General features: G+C 47.4%; 1 protein-coding gene across 1 annotated transcript in view; it reads left to right on the plus strand.

The window, feature by feature from the left end:
* LOC119461182 (uncharacterized) overlaps positions 1-18,802 on the plus strand; it is a 49,038-nt gene extending 30,236 nt beyond the window's left edge. The window contains exons 8-11 of the mRNA XM_049672841.1: positions 8,674-8,970; positions 9,807-13,462; positions 13,497-14,505; positions 15,950-18,802. Coding sequence (XP_049528798.1) covers positions 8,674-8,970; positions 9,807-13,462; positions 13,497-14,505; positions 15,950-17,656 — 6,669 coding nt within the window. The 3' untranslated portion in view covers positions 17,657-18,802. The remainder of the gene's footprint in view (positions 1-8,673; positions 8,971-9,806; positions 13,463-13,496; positions 14,506-15,949) is intronic.
* The last annotated feature ends 8,053 nt before the right edge of the window (positions 18,803-26,855 follow it).

The raw sequence follows: 26,855 nt of genomic DNA on the forward strand, positions 1-26,855 counted from the left end.
GCTGAGACCATTTTATCATACCAGGCCTACAAGACACAACCGAAGAGCGCGAGTTGTACTGCGACGGGCTTTCTTGTCGACGGCACCGATAAAATCAGTGTGTCAAACATCGTTCGACCGAACCCCACGCGATCGGCCGTCGAACTGATAACGCAATTGTTTGCACATATAATTAATCAAGCTCAAAATGAGTCATAACATGCCTGTGAAGTCGAAATGCACAAGCTTCAACCCTCGCAAGCCGTCCGCATGAAGTTTTAGCCAATGTTGATCCTGTTCAGCGAAGGTTAGGCCTGGCGCCGTCGAGTTCATGCACCCGCTGTCGGCGGACCTGAACTGAAAAGTAAGCAGCTAGGACGAAGGAAACTGCTTTTATAGTTCAGTTCTGGCCTTAGCGATTTTAAATAAACTACTCCTCGCTTCGCACGGCGCGTACACAATAAGCTGCAAGTGGGAACAGAGCGCTCTGCCAAACTGCTGTGCCGACATCTGTATTTATATACGTCACCGTTCCCGTAGGCTGCCGGTCGCATTCGCAACGTATTGATGGGTGGGTCTGTACGTGTTGTCATGCTGACACATATGTGCTGTTTACCTATGCGCCAAATGCAATACAAGAGACGGCACATTCGGTACAGCAGCATAAACAACTGCAGAGGGCAGCACAGGAAAACGAAAAAGGCGGATTAGGGATGGGCGAATATTCAGTATTGTCGAATATTCAATCGAATAATTCTATATTCGCTATTCGCTTTGATTCGAATTCAAGAATTCGTTATTTTCGAGTTATTCGGCGCTCCCGAATAAGCAACCTGAAGACACGGACGACCGGTACACTTCTCGGAGGCTATGCTTCACGTCATGGCTGCCATACATCAACCATAAATCTCGAAGGCTTCTTGCATCAGTTTTTGCATTAAAGAGCCGGAAATGTGCGACACAAAAAAGCAGAAACGGCGCTATCGTACAACCGAAACGAAGCGGCGGAGTCCGCATCGTCATAGTCATCAGTGGAAATCGTACGTGAATGACAGCAACGACAGAACGCTTCGTGCCTATTTGTGCCGTTATTGCGTTTACCGCTGCGCATAACAACGCGTTGGCCGCGGTATTTCATAGTCGCCATTCGTGATCGCGTCGATAGCTGCAGCAGTTTCTTCCGCAGTGGTTGTGGCAAAAGTAGTTTCATTTCGACTTAATACGCATGTCGGCCGCATGCCTAAAAAGCTGCGTAGTGGCCATCCATGATCCTATAGATAGCGACCATGATTTCGTCTGCAGTCGTTGCAGTGAACGGTAGTTTCGTTCTGACTCGGTGCGTATGTCGGCCACGTGCCTTAAGCACTGCAAGGTCGCCGTTTATAATCGCGTCGATAGCGGCCGCGGTTGCGACAAACAGTTGTTTCAGTTTGACTCGGTGCAAAGTTGTCCAGGATGTAGAGCACCGACTACATCGTGATAGACGTGCGATCTGTTAGCGGTCAGCTTACTGGCGAAAAAATAGTCGGAATGTGCGCAATGTTACTAGACTAGCTTCAGTTGGAAAACTCTCTGCCCGTGCGCTTACCGCCGCTGTCGCCACTCCTTGGGCAGCCGCCAGATGGCGGCGCTGTTCCATCGCGCTCCACTGCAGACGCCTCGCCGCAGCCTTGAGCTTGTGTGGACGGGCAGCTTGCGCGTGTTTCACGCTCGCTGGTGTTCTCCCTATAGTCCGAATTACTAGTGATACCATGCAAAATTGGTATCCACGTACAGCTATAACATATATCGGGCTAGTTGGTTCATACTGAAAGAACGGTAAACTGCATGATAGGAAGAAACGCATGTACGACGAAGCGCAGAAGCTGCGTTTTTAAGTGTCGTGTGTTTCTTCCTGCCGCCTAAACCTTTCATGCAGTTTACTTTTCCCATACAGCAGCTTGGCACGTTTTCTCGCTGCTTTTACTTGTTTAATGCTTTGGTCTGGGGCAGTTATACGCCAGCTAGTGAGACCAAATTTGTTATCCACAGAAATAACAGCACAACTTTCTTGTAAACCAATGAATGCTTTATTAAAGAAAACGAAGTAAAAAAACAACTGTATGCCCCTATATACAGGGTGTTTCAGCGAACACATTCAAATTTCATAAAGGTTCCCTGTGGCAGATAGCACAATATATTTCATGAGCTGGTCTACTCGAAGAGGCGGACATTACTTGGTCAAGAAATTTAAATGCATAATCGAATAATTAACAAAAATGCACTAATTAAGTTTTTAACTAAGTATCTGATGGCCCATATTGCAATTTACAAATTGCAGCCGTGGAGTTCGCAAGATGAATCCACTTGGAACAAATTCTCGGGATGACACCACTTTCGACATAATAATTCCCGAACTTTGCGAAGAAATGCATTGGCGTTCCAGTTAGGTTCTTAAAAAACGTCGCTTTATGCATTGAAGCACGAACTTAACTGGAACGTCAATGCATTTCTCCGCAAAGTTCGGGAATTAATATCTCGAAACTGGTGTCATCCTGAGAAATAATTCCAAGTGGACCACCTTATGAACTACTTGGCTACAATTTGTAAATTGCAATATGGGCCATCAGGTAATTAGTTAAAAACTTAATTAGTGAATTTTTGGTGATTAGTCGATTATGCATTTCAATTTTTTGTGCAAGTAATGTCCGCCTCTTTGAGTAGACCAGCTCAATTACTAGAATTGAGCTATCTGCCACAGGCAACCTTAAATAAATTTTGAAAGTGTTTGCTGAAACACCCTGTATAGCTAAGACTTAAACTGTCACAAGGGACATAATCTAGGCAAATGATTTGGGCCTATGTGGAAACCAACTCCACCTACAGCAGCTTGGCACGTTTCCTCGCTGCCTTTACTTCAAGACTGGATCCCCGCCACTGCTCCAGGAACCTTGCCTAAGAATGCATTTTTATGCAAGGTATGTGTGTATGCATGCGTGTGACTAAATAGAAATTAGCGTAGCTTGCACAAGTGGCGCAAAGTTAAATAAACAGCGGAGCTGATCGCAACCTAGCTGGTCCTGGCCTTATACGGGTTATGCTTTTCTGGAATTTATTGATTATTGATCGATTACCTATTGATTGGCTATCGCAAGGTACTGGCCGCATATTTAGGCTAGGCTAATCACTACCAAGTCATCCCCAGCATTTTCCGGAATTTATTGATTATTGATCAATTATTGATTAGCTATTGATAGGCTATCGCAAGGTATTGGCTACGTATTTGGGCTAGGCTAAGCACTACCAAGTCATCTCCAGCATTTCCCGGAGTTTATTGATTATTGATTGATTATCGATTAGCTATTGATTGGCAATCGCAAGGTATTGGCCACGTATTTGGGCTAGACTAAGCACTACCAAGTCATCCCTAGCATTTTCCAGAATTTATTGTTTATTGATCGATTATCGATTAGCTATTGATTGACTGTCGCAAGGTGATGCAAGGCGCAGCTGTGCGCAGTGATGTCATCGCTGGGCGAATTTTTGCGAACACTACGCGGGGGGAAGCAAAAAGCTTAAACAGCTCCGCTGTTAAATATTTAATGATGTGTGCACTCAGCTCCTGAAAGCGCAAGGGGCACCCAACACGACTCAACGTATTCTCTGACAGCTCTTCGAAGATGGCCCAGAACATCTCTCTTCTCTCCTCGCACCAAACATCTCTCTTCGTTTGCGTTTCTTTTTCTTTTTTTTTTCCCCAGTTGGATCGACAGATACGAGGAAAGGTTCGGGAACACTTTCGGCACCGCACCCTCGGCAAGTGTCCACTTGTCTCGTGGCACCTCAACCGTCTGTCCATTGATAATATGCACAAACGCTTTAAGATGTCCTGCTCATGAAAGTGTAAATCACACACCATGGATTTCGCAGAGAGTTCCCGGTCGGCACGAGGAATCGCTCTGTTCAATGCCGAGCGAAGTGTCGCATTGCTGGGAGCACACAAGAACTGGCACGCAGAACTGTCGACATTATTCGATAGCCGCTTGTTGCAGTCAGAAACACAGCACATCAGCATCGACTGATAATATCTTTAACAAACACGGCGAAGGCTACAGCTTCGCGGATGACATGCTTCCTGAAATCCGCTGTCAACAACCAACCACAGTATACATCAACGCTGCAGCGCGTGTTTCGTCCGGCCAGTTCGCATAGCCGGCTAGTGGGGAAGTGAAGCTGGCTGCGACGGCAGTGCCATGAAGGCACGGGCGGGTGGTGGTTCCGCGCAACGCCGCTGAGTTTTACAACTGAAGCTAGGCTAGTAACGTTGGGATGTGCGCGCGGTAGTGCAAAGCGTGTCGCGAATGATGGCACGCGCCGCGGCCGTGCTGCGAAGGAAGTCGCGAGGCCTCGATTGCCGCTGCGAGAGCCAATCAGTCACGAGATGACGAGAACTGCAGCTTCCGCACTTATTTTGTGCAGAATAGCAAAAGGATTTGCTCATCCATTACGCTAATAAAATCATGCTGACGTAGTAAGCATTTGCTCGTTGTTTTCTCGATATCCTGATAATTCCGCATTTGGTTAATTCGGACATTTCTTTTTCGGTGCCGTGAAATTCAAATTATAACTAGGTTTTACTGTAATATGTGATACAGTTAAACCTGGATATAACGAAATTGACAAATTCCCGAAAAACTTCGTTTTATAGAGATTTCGTTATATGCAGGTTCGGCACGAAAATTCGAAAAAGAAACGCTTACCGATGTACTATCGCTCAAGATTTACTCCCAAACACTAAAGTTACGATGACCAAGAAAGTCCCAGTTTCGCCCGAAAGGCGAAGCATCGATTGCGACAGCAAATTAGCAGACAGCTATACGAAGTAAGGATAGTACAGTCAAACCTCATTAATACGTACCCGCTTTAATGCGTAATTGCGGTTTAAACGTAGTCGCGAAGATTCCCCCACCCAGCCCCATTGAACCCCATGTATTGGCTGACCACTTAAGCCGTAGTCGCTCATTGCCCACCAAACGGTTAGGGCATACTATTTTTCTTGTTCTACAGGCACAGGCACAAAATAGCCAAAATCTCATGTGCGCAGACATTGGATTCTCGAGTTGCGACGCCCGGACGACAGTTGCCAGCGATAGTGAACTTACAGCATGGCGACCATGACTTATTTCCTGCCTTGTACAGCTGTTCCCGATTGCCGCGCACAAAAGCATGGCCTTCGAGATAAGTTCCCGGTAACGTGGAGAAGCTGCCGGGTAGGGGGTGCGAATTCGCTGTCGCCGTCAGAGTATTAACCGCGCAGCAGCACATTTTATTGCGAAGCGCATTTGTGCCGTCACCGTGAACGTCGCTTTGAGGTTCTGTGTAAAGTCCAAACATGGCGACATCGTCGCCGCGCACCGTACGCTGTGCGTGCGAGTGAAAGCTTGTGGGGGTCAGACTCGATCTCGCGCGCGCGAGGGAGAAGGGGGGGACGGCGCTCTTCCGCGCTAGGCACGGCGGGGGAGGCAAGAAAGGGAGGCGTTTACTTCGGCGGCGGCCGCCGTATCTTGAAAGCGATCTGCGATGTGGAAAAAGTGTGCGCCTGCGCGGGCTTATCTTCAAAGCGAACTGCAGACAAGGTCACTAGCCGCATTTACATGAATGCGACAGTAGTGCATCGCATTTCCAAGTGCATTTGGGAAAGGCGATGCGACGCTGTTGACATGTAGCGCATTAACTCTCGCGAGAACGTAGCCTTCCTAGCGAATTACCTTGTTTACATGAGATGCGATACGCTTGAAAGTTGATACGATATGCTTTTGTCATATTCATTAAATGCGCTAATATCTTGCGTTTCTTCGTCGAAGCACTCATCCTTGGAATGTCATACCAGGTACTGGATGTGTGGACGCGTGTCGTTTCGCAAAAGCGCGAGGCGTCGGAAACGAAGAGCGAGCGACACGATGGCGTCGTAGCGTCGTATAGTGTCGCCTAGTGTCAGGTTAGTGAAGTGAAGCGCAGAGACTTGCACAGTAACCAGGGGCGCAATCTTGTATGCGTTCCAAAATGGAACGGAGGCGGTCCGTTCCATCGAGCCGCACACGAATGGTCAATTTGATCGTCACGGTTCAAATTGACCAATCTTGTGTGGCTCCCGGTTCAAATTGACCAATCGTGTGGGGCTCGATGGAACGGACCGCCTCCGTTCCATTTTGGAACGCGTACAAGATTGCGCCCCAGAGTGTGGCGCTGCCAGCGCATTGAAAAAGTTTTAAATTTTTTTTCTTCGGCAACATCAACAGGAAAAGGAGAGTGCCGGCTTGGCGGGCTAGGCCAGCTGCAGCAAGCGGATCAGGTTTGAATAAAGGGAGGGGGAAAGGTGACGCCCGTGGCGGCAAGATCGCCGGGTCGAGGGATGGATGCAGGCCCGCCTCGCCTCGCGCACAGTGCGCTCGCTCTCACCCCGCATTCGCTGTGAATTTGAGCGCGCCAAGCGCGCCGCCGCCGCTTCGCATGCCGTCGCGGCGGAGAAGGTGCTTCCGATTGCTGCTCACGCAATAATGACAAAATTTGGGCGAAAATATCTAGGTTGTCGGCGGGGAAAATTCGTTATTTCGAGGGGGTCTCCCGCTGCTACTTCGTTAGGTAGAGGTCTCAAATACATGTGCTTTTATGGAGTAACGGCGGGGAATAGAAAAAATGCCGCAGTTTCACCCGAAAGGCGAAGCATCGATTGCGATAGCAAATTAGTAGAGAGCTATTCGGAGTAGGGATAGTAGTTTTATCGGCTGCATAAACTTGGACACATTGGCTTACTAACTGAATTAACAATCATGGTGTCAGCGCGCACAAGCAAACATGAATAGATCACATTGAATGACCACAGCCAACGACTGTCAAAACGCTGGCAGCAAGCGCAAGTTCGCGCCGTCTATCGCTTCAACGGAAACTGAGCGGCGAATGCACATCGCATACAAAGGTCAGAGCCGTGTGGAGATAAGAGACGGTGCGGGCGACCGCCGAGCAGAGAAGAAGTTGTTGGCAGAAAAGAAGCTGCCCTCCCCCCCTCTTCCCTTTGGTGCTTTCGCGTGGGAGATTGAGTGGCAAGATACGCCTTCGGCGCCGGAGCATAGCGCCGCCCCGCCTCCCTGCCTCCCATACCTCCACGGCCTTTCGTGAGACAGTCGCGTTTGCTTTCCCCCGCGATAGCGCGGCGGCGCGGGGGACCCTCCGTGATAGCGCGCGTTCCCCGCGCGCTTTCGCTCGCGCATACGGCGCGCAGCGACGATTTTATCGCCCTTGGAATCTATACGGAACCTCACGGCGACGGCGACGCCGAGGCAGAAATCCGGTTGAAGTGTCCATATAATTGCTATAGGAATAAAACTTCGTTATGTCCAGGAATTCGTTATATGGAGGTTCGTTATTAGCAGGTTTAACCGTATATACTATTTGAACTATTCGATTCGAAATTATTCGACCAAATCACTATTCGCTTCGAATTCGCTTCGAACCTCAAATTCACTATTCACCCATCCCTACTTATAATGTAATTTGCCAGAGTTACATATGTTTGACTGTGTTTTGACATGTGGACCAAGCAGTCGTGTATGGCGCGAATCGAATGGAATGTGCCCTCGCTTTTGTTGGCGAGGTCGTTCCTCCATTTTCAGCCACTGCGAAGCAACTCTGAACCAAACTGACACTTTGGCCACCAACGAGACAGCGCTGGTTAGGCCTATCCAGCGGCGGTGTCAGGCGGCGTGCCGTCGCAGGGAGCTTGCCCTTAGTGTATGTTTGTACCCGTGGATGAATACATGTTAATCTGACGTGAGGTTTGCGGGCAATCAGCTGGCAACTACTGCGAACACATATTGCTATAGTTTGTATGTACACGTACACTGGTAGGAACAGCGAAAGCTCACAAGTGTGCCAATGTTTTGAACTGATGAAATTGCAGAACACAGTTTAAAACTGCCAGCTTCGCTGAGTTAAGATCACACGTGGGACATCTGGATTTCGCAACAATGTGCATCACGCCAGGCGAATGCTGAACGCACTCACGGCCTCGGCCAATTATTCTGTGGTGCTGCATTTGTAAAAAATTAATTTATTTTACCATGGAAAATAATTTTTCTGGCCTGCCTGATAATAATGCATTCGAGGTGGACTGCGCGCCACTGGCATGCAGCCGGAGCAAAACGCTTTCATTCATTTCAAACATAAAAGTTTGCATGGAGGCACATCTGCATCTACGCTATCCGAAGTTTGGCTTTTTATGTGGTCCAAAATTTCGTTGTAGTTGGTCTTCAACCCTTTCAGTGTCAGGGTTTTTTTGGGGGGGAGACGCGCCCCCAGCGTCGGTTCTTTTTCTTGGATATCATAAAACGTGAACACAGCGGTTTAATCTTTTGGTTGTGCAGAGATGGAAAACTGACATGGATAATGGCAAATGCTATCCTGGTGTGGTCCTTCCATTCCTATCTGACAAAATGAATCACAAAAGGAATGTGGCAGGACAGAAATGCAAACAAAAACATACCGGTTGTCAGTGACGCTGATTGGGTGAAGACCACTTTCGTGCCTGCCAGCTCTCCCGTACTTCCCGTAAAGTTTACGAATTTGGGCTCATTTTACGATCTTATGTCTGGTGCATCCAGTCTTATCAGAACTCTATTCTGTTTGTAATAAAGCTTGCACCTGTTTGGCCCTTTGCAGACTTCAAGGTTCTCGTGCCACGAAGGGGTCCAGCTGGTGCGAGGTCTGGCGCAACGCACCAATGACCCCGAGCGTGCGGATGTGGCTGAAGCCCTCGTGCACGTGTTCCTGGTGCGAGACCTCCTGCTGCCGTCTCCGTTCTGCTGCACTCGCGAGCTCATGGTGCTGTGGTGCCAGTTACAGAGGATACAGGGCCACGCGGTGCCGCAGGTGGCACGGGCTGCGTTACGTCTGCTGCTGCCCCATGCAGCCAACAGCGCGCAGTTCTACCTCTTCTGTGATGTCCTGTGGGAACATGTGAGTGGGATCTTGCCTATGGTGGCACGACAGAGAGGCTGAGGGTAACTTGTTCGCCCACGTGCGTGGCACGAAAGGCGCCGAGTGTTGCCGCGAGTGCGCGCACCCGCTTGCCGCTGATGACATGCGGGCACAGCATGGAGGAAAAGGGTGCGCAGGCAGTGCGATGGTATAGATGGTGACAGAGGGTTATACGAGGGTTTACGGTGTTTTGACGCTACTCTGGTCTAGCTAATTGTGGATAAGTAGAGAACTATGGTGTTGCATTGTAAACTATCTAAAGACGCATCTTTTGCAATTTTCAAGAACATTTCCTACACCAAAGCAGCTCAAGTACAGAAAAATAGTACTTCAAAAGCAGCCATGTCAAATTAATGTACCTGGGCTGAGGTTTCTGTATGAAATTCAGCGAAAAAAAGTTTGTGCTTCCTGTTCTTCTGTAGCAATCAACCTTTTCACACCAAATTAACAAAAACAGGCTTTCGAAAGAATGGTTTACCAGTCTAAACTGATTTACTTTTTCTTTTGCCAATTTTCCGCGTAAGTGTGCACAGTGGAATCTCGTTGATACGATTCTGCATTATATGTTTTTCGGGATGTTTTCTTTTTTTCCCATAGTAATATGATTTTGTTGGATGATATGATTTTCGGATGATACGCTTTATTTTCCGGTTCCTGTGAAGATCGTATCAACGACGTTCCACTGTATTTCATTGTCCTGCTACATCTGAAGCAGGTAGGCCTATTTGTGTACAGGCTGTGCACCCATGTTGATTCGAAAAAAGTGATGTGGCTGTTTGTCTACAGTATATCTCATTTTTGTCTTTTGTGTGCAGTATGGAAGACAGCTGATTCCAGTCTACCTGGATCTTTTCGTTCGTGGGCTGACAATGGACATCAACGCCCTCGAGAACGCCAAGCACTTAGAGAACTGGGCCAACGTTCGAGAAATGGAGGTGCACATGGCTGGTGTTCTGCTCAAGCTGGCGACCTTGTTCCCCGACTTGCCCGAAGTATCGCGCGAGTGTGTCCTCAGTGCCTTTGCCCTGGATCCCACAGAGGAGCAGCTGGCCCATCTAGAATCGCTCACCGAGCAAGTGCAAGTGAAGTCGAACTATAACAGCAGCGGCCAGGCCAGCTTGCCTCACGAACAAGGCACAGGCCGCAAACTCGAGGACATCGCGAATAGGCGGTTGTGCCGTTGCGGTGGTCGCTGCAATGATGAGCCGGTGCAGCAGAAGACAAGTCCTGCCCTGGCCGATGGGAGGCCTGAATATGAAATGGACTTCTGGCACCCAATCCTTAACCAGCAGATGAATGGAGTCCCCTACAGGCTTCTCAAAGACTTTGTGACTGTTCTCGAGTGTGTGCGTTCGAGGTGCGTTAACCTCTGTTCCGACTGGCGCGAGTACTTGGAGTGTTTTGAAAGCCGAAGAGCGGCGCTAAGGAACCGGAGGGCTCCTGAGTTTAGCCGCAGGACGCCTCAAGAATGCTGTGGCAGTGCCGACAGTGAGACGGACTCGGCCTCTGAAGAGGGGGAGAGCGATGAAGAGGCAAGGCGGAGAGCTCAGCTGCATATTAAGAAGGCCCTGGATAGTGCAGGGATGCCAGTTAAACGCAGGGACAAGCGAAGGGCGAATGCTAAATGCAAGTCGTCACGAAAAAAAAAGAAAAAAAGCTCAAGAAAGCATAAGAAGGAAGTTCACATAGTGGAAAATGCTGCTGCAGAGTTTGGCTTGACAGGTCTCGCCGAGTCTGCAGGGCTGGACATGAGCGGTCTTGGTTCAGCAGAGCTTGGTCTGACAAGGCTCGGAGCAACAGAGCTCGATTCCGCTGAGCTTGGCCCAATGGAGCTTTGTCCGACAGGGCTAGACTCGACTGGCCTGGAGGATGCAGGGCTTGACTCCACCGAGCTCGACGCAACTGAACTGGAAACGATTGGCTTGGAGCCCATGGACCTTGACCCCACGGGCTTAGGGCCACCTCTGCAAGAAGAGAAAGCACATGATTCGTTACAAGTAGGAATGCCCAAAGTTAAAAAGAAAAGTCAGAAAAAAGTGTCACACAAGAAGAAGGAAGGATTTGCCACTCCTGCTCCAACTGGAGGTGGGTGCTTGCAGACACTGCGCGTTGTGCTGGAGCGTTTCGACAAACTCTCGGGGAGTGCGCCGAATAACCTGGTGAACAAGAAAAGTGGCCTCCGAGTTGTTCCCGTCTTGTCCCTGCCCAACATTTCACTAGATGACGAGTCAAAGAGGGCTTACCTATGGACAGACGGGGCTGCTGCACCCAAGCCGCCTCTGTCAAAGCTAAACCTGCCGCAGGGTCCAGCATATCAAAGGGTGGCCACTGAATTTGAAGCCCGACTTCAGACCACACCTCTGAAGCGATTTCTGCGGTACCAGATCAAGAGGCCTAAGTTTTCAAGCAAGAAGGCTGTCCCTGTGAAGGTGTCGATGCGGTCTGTGAAGGGTGTGCCAATGACTCCTGCCACGCCAGCCAAGTCTGTATCGGTCCCCAAATCTATAATGCCAGTGGCAGCCTCAAAGCCAGCAGCTGGAACCTCTTGTAAAGCAGCACCCGTAACCTCTTCTAAAACAGCAGCTGTAACCTCTTCTAAAGCAGCAGCTGTGGTGGTCTCCAAGGCATCAACAACATTATCTGTGCCCAAAGTGGTCCCCGTGTCTGTTCCAGTAGCAAAAGGGGCTGCAGCACCAGTGACCAAGACCCATGCCATAGCCGCCACCAAAGTTTCACCTGTGCCAGTTTCGAAAGCACCACCGCATGCAATTATCACAAGAACACAGCCGGTGACAGTTTGTAAAGCACCACCAATGCTGGTTTCCAAAGCTCCCACTATGGTAGTTGCAAAAGCACCTGCTGCAATGCCCTCAACACCTATGCCTGCTTCCTTGCAGGTGCCATCAATGGTTCGCCCCTTGAAGGACTATGCAAAGGTTTCGAAAGCAGCAACTGTTGCCTCAAATGTTCCTTACGCGGTCAAGACGATGGGCAGCGTCCAGTCTGCTGTGCCGGTCTCCACTTCTGCAAGTCAAAGCACTGTAATGCCCGATGCCATGATGTCCACTGATGCTATTGACCTGCCCAAGCATTCTGCCGAAACTACAATCCAGGTACAAGTACCCACAACACCACGCATCATGACTCCTGCGCCATCTCCTCTGCCTAGCCATGTGGTGGCGTTGCAACAGGAGACCTCGCCACCAGTTCAGGAGTCACCACAGCCAATAGCGGAACCTCCATTAGGAATGTCTGTTCCTAATGCTGCAGTAGCAGAAGCCGCCAAACCGTCCCAGCCACAGGTGCTGCCTCAAGTAATTGCTGCACCACACGTGATGCAACAAGTTATTACATCTACCGCAACAACCCCAGTGCAGCAATCCACTAGCAGTTGCTCATTGCAAGGGAATCAGCCACTTACCATTGCCTCATCTTGTGCTTCTCTGATCACAAACGTTACCACCGATGCAAGCCAAGTGCTTAGCCAACTCAAGCAAGGACAAGCCACAGTCCTTAGGCTGCCTATCTACTCGAGAGCACTTCAGCAGCAAGTAGGTCAGGCAGGTGTGAAGACTGACTCGCCAGGTGTCTGCATGCTGCCAATGAAGTTTTTGAATGCTGCTATGCTCTCCGGCCAGGAGAAGGTGTTGAATGTTGGGAACCAAAAGATTGCCATCAATGCTCTGCCTGGACTACTGGCAGCCTCGACAAGTGGCTCCACAACACTCTCCACAACAGTATCCGGAGCCGTAGCGAGCAGCGCAGCACCCAACATGGTTTCAGCCAAGATTGTACCAACAATGGTGGGTGCTCAGAACATGCAAGCTATGCATCAGTTACAGCAGCTGGTGCGGCTCAACGCCCTACCAGGCACCATGGCACAGATGAACGCTGGTGGCGGTGCCACTGTGCTATCGGCAGACCAGCTCGCGGGACAGGCGGGGCTTACGAACATCACAGCCCTAACCCTCCCTCTCCAGGGCGGACTAGTTGGAGGCCGCATCATAGCGGGCAAGATCATGATTCCCGTCAACAGCTTGCTTCAGCAGGGCTCCACACTGTCGGCTGGAGGTATGCCAGTCATCATACTCAAGAACCAGCCTGCTCAAGCAAAGGTTGTCACTGATGCAGCAAACTTAGCACAGCAGGTTCAACAGCAGCTTCAGCAACAAGTTCAACAGCAGGTTCAGCAACAGGTTCAACAGCAGGTTCAGCAGCAGGTACAACAAGTACAGCAGCAGGTGCAACAGCAAGCACAAATTCAGCAGTCAATACAGGCTCAGCAGCAAGTGCAGCAGTTGCAGCAGCAAATGAGGCAGCAGCAGCAACAGCAGCAACAACAGGTCCAGCAAGTCCAGCTGCAGCACTTGCAACCGAATGGCACAGCAGTGGTGTCGAATGCAAACACAGCGGCAGTTTCAGTCATGGATGGCACAAGCACGGTGGTGGTTTCAACAGCAACAGCAAGTGTGTCAGCAGTGTCGACAGCAGGGAGGAGTACCGAGTGCGATGGCGGTCAAGAAAACTTGGATGCCGATACGCAGCAAGCCGGGCGCTATGGAGTACCGGAAGGCCTGCAACATGCCTCCTGTGAAGGTCACAAAGGCCAAGCTGCTGGCCCCTGTGTCCTCACAGCAGCAGGTGCCCATCGGTTACACCAGTCCTCAGGCCACGGTATCTGTTGCTGGTACTACCCGTGTGCTGGCGCAGTCTGTCTGCAAGACACTCCCCATTGCCAACCTGTCGGGCGTCACCCATCTCGCTATGCCAACCATGCAGATGGGTGTGCCCATGACTGTCGTCACTCCCAGTTCTGTGGCTGGCCAGATCACCATGCCTGTCACGCAAAAAGTCGTCACTCGGCAAGTGACGGTACCTCTTGCGAGATTGCTACAGAAGCCTGCACCTAACACATGTAAACCCGCTGAAGCTGCCGTGTCAGCTCTCCAGCCACAGAGCATTGTCGTCTCTGTTGCACAGACACCGCAAACAGCGTCCTCCATTCAGACTGTCCTGGCCTCTGTTCAAAACACAACCTCGGCAACTCCATGCATTGTAACAACCCAAACGAGCACACCAGTTGCCCCAGCCGAGGAAGATGTTCAGAAGCCAGCAGTTCCTGTGGCTGTGACCAAAAGTCCACCGACGGTTGTTCCCACGACCAAAATTGTGACCACAACAGCAGTGAGTGTGGTGAACCAGCGCACTGGAATACATTTGCCATTTCCAGAAGACCTGGTGGATCCGAGTCCAAGTGGTGCCACCTATGTCCACGTGAATAGCGCTGAGCTCATGCCCACTGGCCGAAGTGAAAAGCAGAAAGAGGATGAGGAGTCCGCTAAGGCTTATTATCGTCGCAAGAAAGCTGCCATGGCTCAGAAGGCGCGGTTAGCTGCACAGCCGAAACCGCAGCCTCTTTCCCAGTCTATGTCGAAGTCTCTCACAGCCATTTGCGACGCTGTTCGTTGCAGCCTCTCGGTCACTGACGATGAAAAGAATAAAGTGGATGCTGAGGTAAGCAAAAACAATTTCATCTGAGTTGATCTTTTTTGTGCTGGGCATTTCCACTTGCTGTGTGCCCCAGCTTTTTCCAAAGTACATCAAATTCAATTTCTGTCTCAGGGAACAGATTAGCAGGCTTTGGTTTCAAATGTATTTATTGGCAGTATGTTGCTGGGCATCTTACAGTTTGTTGACGTGTGTACTCGTAGTAAAAGTGAATTATGCTAATTAATGATTTGGCCTCCTCTTTGCTGTCATTGCTCAGCAGAGCAGTAAAAGTAAATGATGTAATGATTACTGTCAGCTTAATCAACAATAGTTCACGTGTGTATGTGCGTGCTGTTAAGCAAGGCGACAAACCTCGGCAGCTTCAAAGTTGTCTTCTCACGATGCAGCTAAAAATTCCTGCTGAATTTGCACTGGTGCATAAATTCAGTACTTGGTGATATTTTGTTGTGGGCAAAACTGTTATTTCACAGGCACCTGAGACAAATGACTGTAATTTGCACTGGTGCATAAATTCAGTACTTGGTGATATTTTATTGTATGCAGAACTGCTTTTCAGAGGCACCCGGAAAATTTGACTTGATATTTCTTCTTAGTTGACTTGATATTTCTTCCTAGGCAAATGTGAAACTTGCCCAATGCCTTCATATGAGCTGTTAGCAAAGTAGGCTAGAGCAGCATGCGATTTCTCTGTCATGTTTTATGTTCCCTGGTAAGTGGGCTGCTGAAACTTATTGGTGTTTTGTTCGTGTGCTCGTTCCAAATTTTAATTGCGTGCCTTGCTGGAATTTTATTTCTCCTTGCTTTTTGAATGTCCTTAATAGCCATTTTGAATGCTGAGCCTCTGCCGTACTTTTTTTTCTGTGGTCTCAGACTGTGTTTTGCAAGGGTAAAAGTTTTTTATCAAGTTTTCATCAACTTTTGATTCTTTGGAGAATCATGTTGGAGAAATGTTTCATTTTGATGTCAGCTGAATTTGTGTTAACACTTCACCATGTGACCACCTGAGTGCTTTTTGAAAAGTCTAAATGCTTCACCCATTTTTTGTCATTCAAGATGGTGCAATAAAAAATTAAACTGATGGCTGCAGTATATGCTGTTATCATGGTGTAGTGAATAAGTAAGAACACTACCAGAAAGAACTAATAAAACAACACTGAACATTCACACATAGATTTGAGATAGTACAGTACTGTTCACATAGCATGTACAACCTGTTTAAAAATGCCTGTCTTAATATCAAATTTGTGAAAAGACTTAATTTTTCAAGTGCAGAAAGCATGTATTGCACCAAGCGATCGCATGATAACAGCGACAACTTCGTGAAAGCGTCACCTTAAAAAATGAAAAACATTCATGCATTCAAGATTACTTACTATGTATACTACATTCGATGACCTTATGGCATGATTATGTCTCCATTTTGTTTCTTCCTTCTTTTTTTGCACAGGCAACTATCAGAGAATGTCAAGAATATGAGCTGGACTACTCCAGTGATGACTCATCAGATTGTAGTGTGGAAGACTTGTACGAAGAGAAAGCTTTGCTGCGCCGTCTGCAGCACGAGGACGAGTTAAACAGCATCCTGTACGTTTCGGACTCTGTTGCCTCTGAGCCGGATTGTGATCCATACCAGTGGTCTAGTCAGTCATCATTGCTGCTTGAACAGCTGAACTCGGATGGGGATGCCAGGGACACCATGACACCTTCCTCAGTTGGCGAGAGCATCTTTGAAAGTGGCTCAAGTCTTTCCAAGAAGCTGGCTATGAAGGCCAAGATTTCTTCATCTTCTGGTGGCAGTTGCCAGGAGAATGGACTTCAGTCACCTTCGAGGTTCACATGCGACCGATGCAACCGCGGCTTCTTCTCTGCATACAACCTGCGCCGGCATCAGAAGAATGTGCACAAGATGGTGTTCAAGTCGCTGCATGTGCCATCGCATGGCTCGAGGGACACTCCCTCTCCACAGCAGCGAGTCATGGTGACAAAGCAGCCATCAAGGAACACAGCAACACCCCAGCCCTACAAAACGCCAAAGCACTCGCCCCAACCCCCCAAGCGCGCGCTGTTCGACGTAGCTGAGGATGATGAGAACTCAAGTCCGGAAAAGGTCTTCTGCACTCAGTCCGTCGAAGAGGACCAGAGGCTGTCCTTTGAGAGCCCTGGCCTTCCGTCCGATTCAGAGGAAAGCGCTTTGTATGGCATCAAGGATGAACCATCGGATCCTGGCATTTCTTCTCTCATTTGCGACAATGCATCATTTAATGTCATTCCTCAGGCTCCGCGAGACTTCTTCTCGAGAAAAGAGGACAATCAACGCGAGCTGTCTCTGTCAGACATGGTCACGGGAAGCGCTAAGCATCTGGCTCCCAAAAGTCTTGTTTCCAAGCAGGTCAAAAGCCATGATTCGCCAGAGCTCTCTAAAAACCTCGATCCAGCGGACATTCTGGAGTCCCTGGAAGTGGCTAAGATGTCCGCCTGGACGTCAACAAGGGGACCCCTAGTGAACAGGAGTGGTGGTGCCACAGCGGGGTCAATGGACTGCGATGACGAGGTTAACGAAGTGATGGAAGCCGAAGCTGGCTTGGAGAGCCTGCTCGGAAAGGAGGCAGGAGCCAACCACGGTGGTGACGCTCAAGATGACATCGATGACATTCAGCCCACGGTGCAGCACATGGGGATGACAGACATAAAGGACGAAGAGGGCCAAGGCTCACAGGAGCCCTGGAACGCGGTCGACCAGGCAGCACTACTGGAGGACATCAAGGCGGTCGAGTCGCTCGGCGAGTACGGGACAGACAGCCTGGACTTTTTCGTTGCACCCCGCAACGTGATGTCCATACAGGACCAGGAAGGCCTGCTCACCTTTGCTGACGGTTCGCCGCACATAGACGAGGAGGAAGATGCGGGTGACATGAGCGAGGAGTCGGATGGGGCAGGCGCCGCTGCCTTGGCCAACGAGAAGCTCATGGAGCCCCGCGCGGAGGAAGGTGAGGAAAAACCTTGCACCAGCCACTGCCGGACACGTTCGCGGGAGGCATCTGTCAAGCGCAGCTGCCCCTGCTGCGAGGACTCGTCGCCCAAGAAGCGCCTGACGCGGAGTTCCTCATCGAGTGGCAAGACGCGATCGGCAACCAAGAAGGTCAGGACGAGGTGATCCACGGCAGAACCTCTGGTGTGAGGTGGAAGTGTGTGGGCCCGGTGACATTGGGGCCCTGGTGAGGAGCTCAAGAGTTGCTTTGCGTCTCTTCCTGTGATAACTGTACTCGTGTGCAATGGGCATTGGATTCGGGGAACATGCAACGCCGAAACGTCAGTGCCATCAAGGCCCACCTGTGTGTGCGTGTTCTATTGGGCGTGCCTCAGCAGAAATTGCACTCATCATGTCGCCAACCCCAGCCATCCTTTTTTTTTTCTGCTGGTGGGCTTATTGCACCAGAACAGATGCCAACTTCATTGTGTCCTTTCTTTTTCCCTTCCCCCCCCCCCCCTTTCATTAAGCATTGTTGTTTTTGTGGGTTGTTTTTCAGATGTTTATTTGTTGTTTGGTTGAGTATAGCCTTACACATCATTCGTTTGTGTGGAAGAGACTTGTGAAATGAAAAGTTTGTTATTTTTGCTGTGGGCTGGCTGCAAAATGTACATAGTGTTTGTGTCCGAGAGGGAGAGAGAGAGTGCAGTCATGTTTCATCGTCGAAGATATATTTTACTGAGATTTTCTAAAGCTAATTTATGAGATGCTGTGCTTGTAACTTATTTGGCCTGCCTCAACACCTCCAATCGACTTTTTCTCGCAAGTACCAACATCGGTAGAACAGCCTTGCTGTAGCATTCGGCTGTTGACCAGTTTATTTCCCTTTCTTTGCCGGGTGTTAGAGCGGAAAGGCACAGTGCTGGCGCTCTATAAGGGGCATTTCGGTGAGACTACGGAAGGATGGCACGGCTTTCAAAAGCAAAAAAAAGTCCTGCGGTTGTCTTGTGTGAACAGGCATGTTCTAGTCATGTCTGCGTGCGGGTAGCACTCAACAATCTGGGAAGACTGAAATCGTGCTCTGCCCTGTGCGTTGATAAAAGTCGAGTAGTTTATTACATTTTCGTGCAAAATCATGCAGCCGAATGGCATTCAGTTGTATTTTAAACTCTTGTACATAATGATGTGCTTGTTCTTTGCACATGGACAATAATAGTCGACACCTGTAAATATTCCTGCATGGAAGCAAGTCCTTTTCTTTTCAAAAATTCAACTGTAAAATACTTTCACTATACAATAAAACTTTTTAACCTGTACTGCTGTATGCAGGCATGTGCTGTGTATTGCTCTAAACTCGTTTGTTTGCATGGTTGTGGTTGAACTGCTTCATAGGTCCATTTGATTTGCCCTGTGCTTCACAAACCAGTTCATTGTGGTTCAGAGCCAATTTTATGTTCATGCAGAAATTACCCTGCACTGCTTCTCCTGCAAATGCAGGAACTGCTGTGAACGTGTTCTTCAAGAAACCTGCTTTGTGTGAAATGCATGGCGACATTCAGACGATGCCATGTTGCACTGTTGAAATGAATAGCGAGGTGTAGTGGATCCTGAACAAAAGCAGGAAAAGCAGGCGGATCAAATGGACCTCATGTGTTTCTTTCTGAGGCGCAAACTCTGTGTTGCAAAAACTATGACAGTCATGCTCAAAGTAGACAAATAGGCCTCTCATTCACAAAACTTCTCTTATATAAATATGCAGGCTGAAATTGGTCGTTGCTGCAGGAAATGTTACGTTGTCACGCAAATCACTCTTACAGGCCATGGGCATGTGAACACTGGTTCTAAAGAGGGCACTCTTTTCCTAAGAGAATTTTTGTCAGTAGAGAGTTTTTGCTTTCTGTAAATTTCCTACTGTTTACGGATTACTGGGTTACCAAAATTGCAAATGGCAGTTGCAAAGCTGGTAGCGACATTTTGCAATGCTTTGTCCTACTACAACGAGTTTGAACAATTTTGTTTTGTTTGCGTTTATGTTCTCGTTTAAAAAATATATGAGGACTGCATCTTGATGATTATGTCGCTGTCAGCGCTTTACACCAGAAGTAAAGTCAAATGTGATTAGTCACTGCAGTATTAGCTTTTTGTGCTCTCTGGTTAAACTGCATGTCAAGATATCGCTATAAGCATTGTAGCTGCCCTACAGCTGTCCAGTAACATATTCTGCAAACGATAACATGTTTACAGGCAAAGTAAAGCTCTTTTTTGCTGGCCCTGACCTTGGCAGGGAAGGAGCTATCAGGACTATTGGGATTCGGCATTCCCACGCGGCCATTGTCTGACGGGGTGACCAAGGCAAATAAATGCTTCTTGCCATTGGCGATTTCTTGTGAACCTCCACATCCAGCAAAACATGGCTGTTGGTGTTTTAAGTCTGTTGTGCCTTTGCTTGCATTTCAGGATAAAACTGTGCCAGTGATGATGGAGCGATTTAGAATTAGTTAAACCTCGATATAACGAAATTGGTAAAATTGGCAATTTGCTTTGTTATATAGGAATTTTATTATATTGAATTTAATTTACCTTCTGTGCATCCAAGTACAGTTGCCGATGGATTTCTCTCGCATGGAATTGGCTGCAAAATTTTCTCAATTATCGCGGAGTCATGTCAAAGCAAATTCGAATGACAAAAAAACTTCTTTTGTTGAGTTTGAGAGTCGCCGTTGATAGATGCGGTTTCATGCCGTGTCAACGATACCTTCATAATGACAGTACGAAGCGAAGCCAGCCATGCTTTCACGTTCGCTCCGCCCCTGGGGCTGATAGTGTTGCCCTCAGTGGGACGGCGCTGTCACGAAAAGCGCTGGCAGCGGGGAGTGAGTGCTTCGTCTACCTCTTGCTTCAACCCTTATCCGAAACTAAAGATTACGCATCCTCCAGTTCTAAACGCTCAGAAAAGCAGCACACATGATGCCACGCATTTTAGCATGCCCACTGTTTGCGAATGCGCCAGATTACCGCAAATCCTAAAATGCGGGGCGCACGGGGTCCGCACTGACAGCCATGCACAGCTGCGGCTGCCGTAGAAAGGAAGATGCATGCCAACCTGCCCCCCCCCCCCCCCTAATCACATTACTGCGAGCTTCCTCCCCTTTCCCCTTGCTCGCATGGTAAGACTGCTCATCATGCTACCATTCTTCTCGGCTCACCTCGTATGCTTTCCCACTTGGACTTTACACGGAACATGACGCTGCTCCGCTTCGGTGGTAGCTCTTGGTTGTGCGGCGTGCGAATTGAAAGATGTGTTCGTAAGCAGCCGCTTGTGATTCAACCATTTGACCATATGCGTCTGCACAAGTTTATATTTATTGTCTCACAATTCTTTCGCGGCAGCAGTGAAATTTCATTATATTTAAATCGTGTATACACACACTTCGTAATATTGAGGTTCTAAATACGTGGTATTCTATGGACAAGAAGTTATAGAAAGTTGAATGCTTTGTTATAGTGAGAATTTAGTTATATTGAAGTTCGTTATATTAAGGTTTAACTGTACTATGGCAGGTAATAATGCACTACCAGCTGACTGTCGCATGCATCCATACCTGCCAACTCTCCCGAATTTTCTATCAACTTTATGAACTTTGGCTCATAAAGCGAGATTTTATGAATATTTCATTAAGTTTTACGAAAGATAAATAAGCCGTCAAGAGTGACGACCTTCAAGTCCAGCTTTGGGCTGTCCAAAGGGCCTGCGAAAGGGCTGAAGATCACAGTCTTCTGCCCCCGGGTGCAGGTGCGGCCCGCGACTACGACAAAATAGCCCCTTAGGACAAAATAAAGTTTCTTGTCTGTCTGTATGTTCACGAAGATGTTTCACTTTTCAGTCTGACTCTACCGTAGGGAATCTTCTGATTGTTAAATGACACTAGAGAGGTACCTGCTTCAAGGAAGTTTATTCAGACAAGTTCCTGAAGTAGGTAAAATTGGCAACAGCAGAAGCACTGGAAAAGTCACTGTGATCTAACAACGTTGTGTTCCTTGTTGATTTCTGCTGTTCATAGTATGCTGCTGCTTGGTTAATTGTTAAAAAGTGCATATGTACCTTGTAGAAGGTTGTGCTCGGGGCAAACGTTAAAAAGTGCGTGTTATTCTCCCGCCTCCCTTCTTTTGGTGTTCATGGGCTTTTTATGAACATTAAGGTTCACAGGTTGGCAGGTATGTGCATAACAAGAGAATAGGGCATTTTAGCATAGGATCACTGCTCCATCTTTGACAGCATTTGCGCAATCAACGTGTGATGATTTAAACCTGGAGAATTCAAAATACTAGTGAAATCAAACTACTGCCAAATTTTTGTAGGACTATGGTTTTGAATGCATTTTCAATGCACCAAATTCAAGCTCGGCCAATTTTCAAACTATCGCCCAATTCAAATTAGTTGAAAACTAGTACGTGGCATGTGAAGGAACTTCGGGCAATATAGCTTGTGAGGGACATTTGTGGAATGCAACTCATCTAAACATGGCCATGTTTCATATTTAGGCTGCTGTGTATGTTGATAGCAGTACGAAGGGGATCCACTAAAACTGACCATGCATTTGCAGTGACGGTTGCACATGTCTGAAATAACTGATGTAGTTGTGTATTTGATCAAATGCAACTAGGTGTGTATGTATAGTAATTTAAGTATTCTGTTTGGGACCATACCTCGTGAACACTAGATCAGTTTAGCCTGATAAAGTATATACTTTCAAAGCTCAGTTCTGATTAATTTTGCTGTAACAGGCTGTGTATTAAAGACAAAATTAGGATCATACATACTATATTTAATTTTATACTGAAGCCCCAGTGCCATTATGTCAGTGTGACGTCATGGATGTCAACATATTTTTTCGTATTTGGGCCATTGCAGCACAGTAAATGGTCTCAAAACTTGCCAAGATCAGTGGCTCTTTTACAATACAATTTAGTAGTTCCAATTTTTTGCATTTAAAATTTTTTTTTTTTTTAAAGTCTCAGTTTCGCCTGAAAGGCGAAGCATCGCTTGCGATAGCAAATTAGTAGAGGGCTATACGGAGTAGGGATAGTAGTTTTATCGGCTGCATAAACTTGGACACATTCGTTTATAACTGAATTAACAAGCATGGTGTCAGTGCCCACAAGCAAACATGAATAGATCATACTCGATGACCGCAGACAATCACTGCCAAAACGCTGCCACTGTATGTGTTCAAAATTTCTTGTGTAAGTAAGGGCAGACAGGCTATGGGAAAGGTTGTCATTTATGATGCAACCGTTTGTGCCTGAAATGAGTAACTGACGCCTGATTTTTCACTATAGGCTCCGTACAGTGAACAGGCTTCCTTGGCATAAAATATTGCTTATCGCACAAGCCAGTGCTATGCTGATCATACCGAATGCTAAGGCGACGGCAAGCAGTCGTCAAATTAGCACAGTTATGACAAATTTCTTTTAAATGTTCAGCAGCTGGCCATGGCCGCTGCTGTGAAACGCGCATGTGTAGCACAATTTACAAAACAAACCCTTCTCACAAATATGAAAGAAGCTGACTTATTTTACTCTCCTCACAGCTGCGATCCATTTCTTTCGCCGTTCGATTTCATAAGACTTGCCAGGAAACCTGTACAATTTTATCCCGGGCTGGCCTTCATGGTTGTGACTCCTTTACGCAGCAGTATCACCGGTTCCACTTGCCCTTTTTTTTTTTTTTTTTTTTTTTCACCTCATAATTTCGACGCTTGCCGATGAAGCGCATGCCATTGCACCGTCGCAAGATGTAACCAAAAAAATAAGGAAGGCTGGTGAACAAAGCAAAACGGCTTCAACCGTGGCCGAGACGAAGTGTAGCGCGCGGGAAAGAATGCGCATCGAGCCGGCCGAGCTGCGGAGCCACCTTCCCAATACTTTCACGTCGCTGCGGCAGATGGTGCCAGAGCAGCCGCAAACTCAAATGTACGGAGCCTATGGAGAAAAGTTTACAGTTGTCCCCGACTACCTGAACATCTACAATGATCAATGATGGACTGTTGGTACGCTTATATAGAGTAAAATTGCGTGTTCAAGCATTACTTGTGAAGGAAAGGCAATAGGAAATTGGCAGCACTCTGTGCATGGTTGACACTAACAAGCCAGATATTTCAGCACATCTCATTGGCCCTCAGTAAAGGCATTTCACTCATAGCTCAGCAAACTCATGAGTTAACTTAAACTCATGAGTTAACTTAGTCTCCATGACAGTCATCAGCCTTAGTGAAAGTGAGCTCCAACGATTCCAACTAGGTACTAGTCAAAGTGAGTTCGTCTAATTTAGGTCGAGACGAGTCCGCTTGGGTATTGTTACGGTTACAGAAATGCTTTAAACAGATTTTTCAAAGCAGTGCGAAGAAGACTTTTTACAGGTATTGTTTAAAAGTGTTTTATGGTGCCCAGGTTATTTGACTTCCTATGCCTTCAATTCTCATCTTGCATCTCGATTCGTACTATGCAGGAGTACAGATGCTGCCATCAGTACAGGGCTGAATATGACCCATTTGCACATTGTGCATTAGTGACCTTCTGCATTAGCTGTGACTCTGAACAAACCCTGCTAATATGGCACCTATGGTGAACCTTCAGAAGCTTCAAAGTAGCGTCAGGTTTCAAGAGGAACACTACAAGCAAATGACCTAATCTAGATTGTCTGATTATCGTTTTAGAAAGCTGAAAATGTTTTAGGTTCTTTTTAATGGCACGAGGCGAGGTGGTTTGGCTGTCAAAAAATATGACTGAAGGGCCTGCGCTATATACTCAGCCAGTGAAATGGCAGCTGTGACAAATGAGGTCTCTTGCACAGTTGCATAAATGATATTGGAGGCTATGGTTCATTAAGCACTATGATGGTGTTATTTCACCAAAACTGTTCAGTATGCTTCAGTTTTGCAGGGATGACAAATATGGCTGCTTGCTCTCACATTTTCGTGCCCAGTAAGACATTGCAAAAAGGCAAACATCGCGCCTCTCACGCGTCCCCTGATGTTTTCCCGGCGTGGCTCCCGTGGTCCTGCTTCTCCGCGTGGCTAACGGCGGCGGTCGGTGTGGTTGCGGCGCATTCGGAGAGATGGCGCGAGTGTCGCGATGCTAGCGCCACCGAACGGCGGGGTGACTTGGGCGCAAAAGGTCAAAGGCGCTTCCTCTTTGGGTTGGGATCGGTGAGCGACGCGGACGTCCCGCGCGTGCGCCGATCCACGCTTCGCGAGACGTCTCGCGTGGCTCGGAGCGGGGCACCGGTATGGACGAACACGAATCGTTCGAACGCGCCACCGTTCGCGTGACCGCACACGTGAATGACTAGGCGATGGTGTCACAGCATGGGGCGAACGTATTCGCTCGCTATCGGGTCGCGGTGAGTCGGACTTACTTGATTTGTCGCGCGCCCGTGTGAATGTTCTATTGGTTTTAATTCGGCTAGTGTGTATTAGTGTAAGAAAGGTGCAATAAATGCCTTTTTGATTGTTTGCACTACTGTGTGGTCGCTCCTTTGTCCGAAGAGCACATGTGAGACCCAACAAGTTAGACCGATAGAGTAAAAGTTCTCTTGGCATTCTTTTGACAAAGAAGGTTGGCAAGTCGCAACTAAACATCAAGGTACTCATTTACCTTTCCTTTTGCAATCAACTTTGGCATCTGGACATCGCTGCTGTCATTGTGCAATTTGTTTTTCAAAGAGAAAAATCTCCCAAAGATCACAGAAGTTGGCTACAGATTTCGGCAACTTTTTGGAGCATTTTCTCTAGATATAAAGGACCTAAACTGTAAAATGACAAGAAAATTCCTGATGGCAAAAATTAATTAGTCAAGGCCTTGACTTCGGGATCAATAATAAACATTTTTTTTTTAAATTCTCTCGCGCAAAGGTTGCAGGCCATTCAGTCATTTCGGAATTATCTAATGCAACTAGCAGTGGCCATCTGTTGCCAAAATATATTACATTATGGGAAATTGCACCGGGACAGCAAATGTGGCTCTGCCACCGTTCTTATAGTTATGTCATTTTAAAGCAGATGCAACATTGCCATCAGACTTGGCAAAGCTTTGTCATGTTCCAAGTATACAAACTTTTTTGGCTCTAAAAAGCATCATAGTCATCCGCTTTTGTAGTTTTGAATATGTAATCCACCATTCCTGCTACACTATCTTCCTTTGATACCCATATAAAAGCATTGCCTTTGTTGGTGTTTGCTGCAAATAAAGAGGGGTGTGCAAATATTCTAAACTTTCGAGTAACGAATCGAATAGTCACTATTTATAAATGTGAATATTTTTCTAATACTTTTTTAATATTTCAGCAGGTCAACTGCACCCAAATAAACATAAAATTGGAGCAAAATTATGGTAAATTATTACCCCGCAGGCATAGTATAGACATAAAACATGAGAACTTGCGTAGTAGAGTGGGCTACGTCATAATTAGGTAGCCATACTTTAGAGGTTGTACAATGATCATGCGCACTCTTTGAAGAGCCCTGTGCATGCAAAGAAACTGTACTTGTTTGCTTCTAATGCTCCATTTGTGATTTTCATTAACGACACTTCATAAGGTACTACGTAATGACGGAAACTTGCTAACCTTAAGAATACTGGGATGCGAACATATTTTAATATTAATTGTGATAATGGCTGTTCATTATTCGAAAAGTATTCAAAATTACAATTTGATTTCTCAAAAACCACTATTCGCACACTCCTACAAATAAATTCAAATTTATGAACGCAGATATGGCACCATTGAAGACAAGCATTATTTCCCAGTCACATTTATGCTCTGAACACGGTGCATGGCGGCAAGCAGAAGGTGGGGGTCGGGAGTGAATCGAGGGGCCATTAGCTGATCACGCACTAGGCTATGCTTGAGGCGGTCGCCAAGACCTGTTGCTGGGCTAATTGTTTTTTTATGCTGAAGGAATGATGCAGGACAGTGTTGAAAACGATGACCAAAGGGACAGACACACTTCGTGCTAGTTCCTGTCTGTCCCTCATCTCCTCCCCGTCCATCTGCACTGCATCTTTCCTTCGTTCAAGTAGCATAGCAAAACGTGCCACAATTCTGTTCCAAGAATGCAACAGTAAAACCCCTTCAAAAGGAACGTTTTGTGCACAAGCCAGTAAATCACTTCCCTTGAGCTTTTTCCCTCTTCGCTATTCATGGCCTTGTTTTTGCCTTGCTGATCAATTGCATTCTTGTAAATCTGCTCACTCACTAAGTGCAAGCAATACCTACTTTTGTGGACGGATTAACTAATTCGGTCATGCAGCCTTTTGCTGTACACTATCTTGGTGATCTGAAGGCCTTCGTGAGGTTCTTTGTAAGGGACATCAGGATAATCCT

Source organism: Dermacentor silvarum, chromosome 8 (assembly GCF_013339745.2).
Source record: "Dermacentor silvarum isolate Dsil-2018 chromosome 8, BIME_Dsil_1.4, whole genome shotgun sequence".
Lineage (NCBI taxonomy): Eukaryota > Metazoa > Arthropoda > Arachnida > Ixodida > Ixodidae > Dermacentor > Dermacentor silvarum.